The 7,165-nt window shown below is 31.4% G+C and overlaps 1 protein-coding gene across 6 annotated transcripts in view; it reads right to left on the bottom strand.

Annotated features, from left to right (window-relative positions):
* Positions 1-673: 673 nt before the first annotated feature.
* LOC108684546 (transmembrane protein 230) overlaps positions 674-7,165 on the bottom strand; it is an 87,678-nt gene continuing 81,186 nt past the window's right edge. For all 6 annotated transcript variants that reach the window (XM_018188926.1, XM_018188923.1, XM_018188924.1 and 3 more), the window contains one exon: positions 674-811. In XM_018188926.1, the coding sequence (XP_018044415.1) occupies positions 674-811 (138 nt within the window). The remainder of the gene's footprint in view (positions 812-7,165) is intronic.

The following is a 7,165-nucleotide window of genomic DNA, read 5'->3' as shown; positions in this document are numbered from 1 at the left end:
TATATTATTTTTATATAAATATTATTTTTATATAAATATAGACGAATTTATTTTAAAATTATTCTCACCATATTTTAGATATTGAATATTGCATTTTAGTTTTTTAACATTTGTGTAAATGTAAAGAAGATATTTTAAAGAAACACGATGGTAATAATCGTAAATCTAGAAATGTGTATCATATCTCATTATTTTCACTATATAAAATGCTACAAAAATACATATTTTATTTTTTATGCGATTTAGGCTGCGGTCTACTTAGCGCTTCAAACGCTATAGAACATTTGTCCATTTCATTCTTCTTCATTGTCATTAATATGTCCATTTGATTCGAAATGCTCTCAGCAATTCTGATTACATCATTAATGTGTTGTTTTTGCTCCCTCTTCACTCAAACTACCTCTTCTCGAGAGGTAGGTTGATTGGAGCGTATTCACACCACGTAGCAATTGTAACATTCAAAACAGTAATGGATCAATTGGAACGTAGCGTTTGGAACGTAACGTTCAGAACATTTGGAAGAAGCAAGTGAACCGCAGCCTTAATCTCTATTGTATAAACAAATGATTTCTCATTATAAATTGATTTTTTCAAATAGAATCAATAAGTACTCTGTGTACATATACATATATATATATATATATATATATACACACACACATACATACAAATTTTAATCAAACTCAGGTATATCATCAAAGGAATAGCCAGGTACTTTCTGATATGCTAAAATAGCTACCCTCATATGATAAGCTCCCGGTATGAACATCAAGGCTCCTAAAATTATTACTGGCCATATCCGATCTGAATACTATAATGTAACAGAATTTTTATAAAAATATATGTGATTTCATCAGGTACTAGAATAATCAGTTAATATATCCAGTGTTGTAATATAGTACGTAGGTATAAATATTTAAGTACTTTAGCATTAGTAAGTATAACTACTTAAGTTACCTAGATTCTTACATTACCTAGATCCTTATAGACGATACCTGTACGTGTATTTGAGTACTTATTTGTAGGACACCTTTCAAGTTTAATTTCCATGGAATTATGATCTTTTCTCTCTCTTAATTAGATCGGAAGTCTATCTAGGGACTCTAAAGAAGTTTAGATACATAAGTACAAGATATTTATCTACATATACTAACGACATATATACAAAACCAAACATTCCCGTGTTTTTCAGTAAGAGTTTAGTAAAAGACAAAGCCAAAAATTGTTTAAATTATGCACCGATATCCGTAAAATATCAGGTATCCGACATTATCCGGTATTTTTTGCTTCGATCGGATAGTCGAATATCATTAGTGTCCGGTAGTAATACATCTGACTAAAATTTTATGTTACTATTAAAGTTTGCGTTAAATACAGAATTTTTATTTTTCTGCGGAACTTTTTACACGGTTCATCTTTCCTCGTTTTCTTTTCACATTAGGAAATTATAGCTATTTTTTAGAAGCGTTATTTCATATCACATTTTTGGATATCCAATATCTGATATCCGGTAATTATTTACGATTCGATATATCCCTAATTTAAATGATCATCCATGATTGTTGAAGTTCTATGCTTTCTTTAAAGATAGAAAGAGGTACAACGGAACCACAGACTCTGTCATCTTCCAGCTTTAAATGTAACAAAATGTAACAAAATGCTTGGTCTATCCCTGATAGCAAAAGCATATTTGCAATTTGCGCGCAAATTGGCAGCAAACTCGATCACATTTGACTATGGATTTGTCGACAAAGCTTGTTGACATGTTTTGCCAGCAATTTGCAGACAAAAAGTGCAGAGTGCTGGCATAATCAGACAGCAGATTGTGAGCAGAACCGAGCAGAGCTTACTGACATAACTTGATGACAGATTGACAACAAAAATCGAGCAAGATCTGTTCAGATATCTTCATTTAAATCGTCCTAATTTCTTTTAAGAAATTTTGCGTACATATTGTATATAAACGGTTATATATGATTATACATAATTGTATTATTATTATTTTATTTATTTTAATCCTTACCACGTTGCTTAGAACTGGTTTCCAGTTTATATTCCATACAAAACATATATACATTATAATCCATTTCACTATATTAAATAAACTTTAATAATTTCAAATGAATATAAAATTATTAACTATCTATTTGAGTTCATTACTGTCCTACATTTTAATCTAGCTCATTATCACAAATTAACATAACCTATATACCCGCCAAGTCTAAGGCTTGATACTCTTGCACCGATTAACTAGCTGTGTATCAAAAACTTCTACTGAATTAATCGCATTGACCGATTCGCCTCATCGTGATACAATTATTGTTATAATTATTGTCATAAAAAGTCCTGTTACATAACATTCTTCTTCTCTATTTCCCTTCTCTTTTTCGCCTCCTTCCTTGCCTTTTTATCATCTTCATTGTTTCCAGACCACTATCTTCTTCCTAAAAACTTCCATCAGCAGTTCATTCTTTGTCGCTTCACTTCTTTAATATATGGAGTATGCTTTCTTTCTCTATCAGGCATATTCTGCAACTCCTTGTCTTCAATCTCTTTCTAGTACTGGCTCCTCTTCATCTCACTTCCATATCTGTATCTGGTTATTAGATTTCTGTTCTTTCGTTTTCTTTTTTCTTCCAGATACTTTGATACTTTCTCTGACATTATGCTTTTACAGTTGTAATTCTAGACTCATTATCTTCAATCTCCTTTCTTCCTTCTCCTTATTCTCTATTTTCTTCATTATGTCCTTAGCTATACTCCGTCCTCTCTTTTTAACCTCACTTATTCCTTATTCATCCCTGCTTTCTCCAGCCTTTCCCTCCTTTTCTTTTCCCAGTTGCTTTCTTCCTTTAATGGACGCTCCTTTTCTAAATCCTTTATACATTTCTGTTCAACTTCTTCTTTCTACTTCTTATTTTTTCTTCGTAGTTGATTGCTCTTCTAATTGTTTTCGTTTCTCTTATTTTCATTTCTTTCGCTAGTACGTAGTTTCGGTGTTCTCCAATTCAATCCTAAAATCTATTTACCTATTATGTATTTTCTTTTTATTCCATTCAGTCTCCTATCCTCTTGCCAGCCCCATACTTCTGCTCCGCATAGCGCTATACTTTCCACTAGTGAATTAAACATCTTCATTCTTATCTTGAAGTCATCTTTAAATAATCTCTCTCCACATCTTCATTGCTACTATTGTTTTCTTCATCCTTTCTCTAATGTGCTTTTCTGCCCTTCCATTTTTTTGCAGAGTATATTCCAAGTATTTTATTTCTTTGACTTCCTTTATATCCTTTTTTTTTTCATTTCCATGTTCTTTTTTTCATTCTGCCTTTTCCTTTCTCGAACACCACTTTCGATTTTTCCGAATCCAGTTTCAGACTTTTTTTCCCAAAAACATCTTGAATCTCTTCAACATTTCCTTCAGCTCTGATTTTCTATTAGCCAGTAGAACTACATCGTCAGCATTCATAATTGACCAACATTTTTTCTTTCTTACAATGCCTCCTGCCCTTTTTCCATCTCCTCTTTCAAATCCGACACATACATGTTAAACAGAGTTGGACTCAAGGGACATCCCTTATACATCCCTTATATATTCCTTATATTATCCTTTTATTATATATTTATTGTATATTCCTTGTATATACCGCATCCATCGTTCCTCTCTCTTTTCTAAATCCGAACTGCTCTCTCTTCACAGCTTATCAGTTACTTCTTTCTCTAATCTTTCATTTAATATACTCACATAGATTTTGTATGCCATATCTATCAATGTGATTTCTCTGTAATTTTTAATCACCTCTCTCTCTCTTCCTTTTTGTATATAAGGCTTATGCCTTTGTTTCAGTTTGACAGGATTCCCTCTCCTTTCAATACTTTATTGATTTGCTTTCAAAATTCTTCTCCACTCTCCTTAGACATAAATCTCGTTCTCTATTCTGTTTTCTCCTAACATCTTCGCTTTCTTCAATTTCTTCAGCACTTCTATCAGCTCTTCTTTCGCGATATCTTTTGTCTTCCCTCTTCTTCTTTTCGTTCTTTCTTCTTCACTCTATCCAACAACAATACTCTTTTCTCCTGTGTTTCCTCTAACAACTCCATTCGTCCATTTGTATGTTCTCAATTACCCCTCTTATTTTTTTCTTTGTATACTTATTAATGTATTTCCAGGCTTCTGCCTCATATCTTATATTTGTATCTTTTTTCTCGTCCTCCTCTTTATCCTTTTTTTGTCCCTCACATCATCCCTTATCTTTTCCTTTTTCCCACGTAAATTTCTTTGTTGATTTTTTCTTTTTTTCAAATCTCTTAATATTCTTCTTAATTCTCATTTCATGCCTTTCTATATGCAGTTACTGAAAGCTGCATTTACTGAAGACAATTTAATTGGTTTGAAGTTCGACAACATTTAGAAAGATTAAATTTGTTAGAAATAGATTTTTCAAGAGTTTATAACTGTGATGAATCTGTTTTTCTTCTGTCTTCAAAAAAAGAATATGTACTTGTGAAAAAAGAATCTAAATCAGTCCACAAACTTGTAAATAACGATAAAGAATATTTGATTACGTTATTTATGGTTAATGCTACTGGTGTATTAGTACCTCCTAATGTTTATGTACAAACGATGCAGGATTTCTAGTCAATTTCCACAGATTGGTCAATTGGTCTATCTGAGAAAGGATGGATGCAGCAGATCTTTCTTTGAATTTATTAGTAATAACTTTTATCAATGGCTGGTTTCCAATAATATTAAATTTCCTATTGTTTTATATATTGATGGACATTCCTCACATTTAACTTTGCCATTACTGAAATTTTGCCGCAGTGTTCCAATTGAATTAATTGCCTTGTAGCTAAATGCAATTCATATATTACAATCTTTGGATGTCTCTGTTATCTACTCTCTAAAAAAAATGCTTGGAAAAAAGAAGTTTTTAATTGAAGACTAAAAAACGAAGGGAAATTTATAGGAAAAGAAATTTTTGCTCTAGTTTTAGAAAAAGCTGTAACATTTTCAATAAATTTGAAAGCTTTCAATAAATTTGATAAATTTGAAAGATGCAATACAAAATGATTTAAAATTGTTGTGATTTGATGCTATTTTCGGTTAATGCAATAACTTATTCAAATTTAACAAGCAAAAAGATACAAGTGTACCCTGTTGCAAATTCCCATGGATTTTTTTATGGGTTCCTATAGAGGACTATAAAATTCTGTAGAAGTTTGTAGGAATTACCTATAGGATTTGCGCAGCATGCATAAGTATACGTAGAACATTCATAGGAATGTAAATAGGATAATAGAGGTATCTGCAGGAATGTGGACATATGCCTCATGAGAACTAAAAGGTCTATAGGATAATTTGACATATAGTAACATGTAGGCGTACGTAAGACAAAGAAGAGATGCCCCATAGAAACTGAAAATGTCTATAGGTTACCATAGGATGACGTATGCACATCTCCTCTATCCTACGTGCATCTACATGTTTTTATACGTCAAAGTATAATATCCTATAGATATTTAGTTCCCTTCTCTTCCGCATTCTTATAGGTACTTTCTATAGGTATCAACTTGAGAGAATAATTCATAATTCCTAAAAACTGGAAGCCAGTCACTAAACACACTTTATTTATCATGTCATGTTTTAGTTTTTGGAGTTGTGAAAAAATTATCTTAGATTTTTACGTGGAATTACATCAGTCGGCTACTATTATACAATAGCATTTTGTGTGCACACTAATATATAAATTATAGGAACTCTACAGGGTGTCTCAGAATATTTGTGACTATTTTGGAATTATACAGAATATCAAAATATTTAGAAGTATTTTTGTGTGCAGATAGAGTGGATTAAACTAAACCGGAAGGTCCTTTATTATTTTGCAATTTTTGCAATTATTAATGAGCAGAATGTCTAAAACCGCGACACATTAGACAACTTTAAGAGTTCTTTGAAAAACATCTTTAAAATATGTCATAAAAAACTATGAAAAATATCTTAAGGTTATCTTATGCGTCGATTTCACCCGCTTCGGCAATTTTTAAAAACTAATTATTGTGAAAATTACAAAATGATAAAGGACTTTTCGACTTAGTTTAATCTACTTTATCTGCACGAAAATAGTCCCAAATGTGGGACATCCTATATATTATTTAGGATTACATCAACGTGCACATTATACTTTTTCCCATGCGATCTTATAGAAATCTCTTTTTATGAACTAGATAGATTTCTATGTAAAACTTTGTAAAAAAATTTCCTTATTCTATATATACATGCTGTATAAATCCTATAGATACCTTTGGTATTGTAAGAAATTTAGAGGAAATAGGCACGAGAAGCTATTAGCGTCAGGGCTATGTGACTCAGTGATAGGACAGAAGTCTTGGAGGAGAGACCAAGCCTAGTTCAAGACGATGAACGTTCCTATTTTTCTCTGTTGTCATTAATTGTTTACACTATACAAACTCCTACAGAGGCTGTGTTCCAAAATTTACTGTCAGTATTGAAAATGTATAGTGCACATAACGAAAACTATAGATTTTCAGTACTGGCAGTACTAGCAGCCAAAATCTTGTAGTCCTCTATAGGAACCCATGAAAAAATGGGAATTTATAGCAAGATAAGAGCTTTCTCCCATGGGGACCAGTCGAATTTACCACGGGTACTCATGATTAGACAAATCCATAGGAAAATTTCTCATTTGCAACAGGGTTTATTTGTCATGTAATATAAAAAAATAGTTCCAAATATTTTGAGATATCCTGTATAGTCTCAAAATAGTTACAAATATTCTGAGACATCTTGTATAGTCCCTATAATTTACATATTAGAGTGTGTACACAAAATGCTATAACAGTAGCCGACTGATGCAATTCCACATAAAAATTTAAGATAATTTTTTCATAACTCCAAAAACTGAAAGTTACATGATAAACAAGGTGTGTTTGGTGACTCAAAAAAGTGACTGTAATTTCTATTTTGATTTTTATTATATATAATATTGCGTGAAATATAATATCTTGGTAATTTATGCATTCAAAATAAATTATTTTAAATTAAATTAATAATTAATAATAAGGCTCTATATGTGCAATATAGATAAAAGAAGGGCAAAGAGCCAGTAATGTAATAAACAACTTTAACTCATGAAAATATAAT

This window comes from Atta colombica, unplaced genomic scaffold (assembly GCF_001594045.1).
Source record: "Atta colombica isolate Treedump-2 unplaced genomic scaffold, Acol1.0 scaffold135, whole genome shotgun sequence".
Classification (NCBI taxonomy): domain Eukaryota; kingdom Metazoa; phylum Arthropoda; class Insecta; order Hymenoptera; family Formicidae; genus Atta; species Atta colombica.
This window is presented reverse-complemented; position numbering and strand designations above follow the sequence as displayed.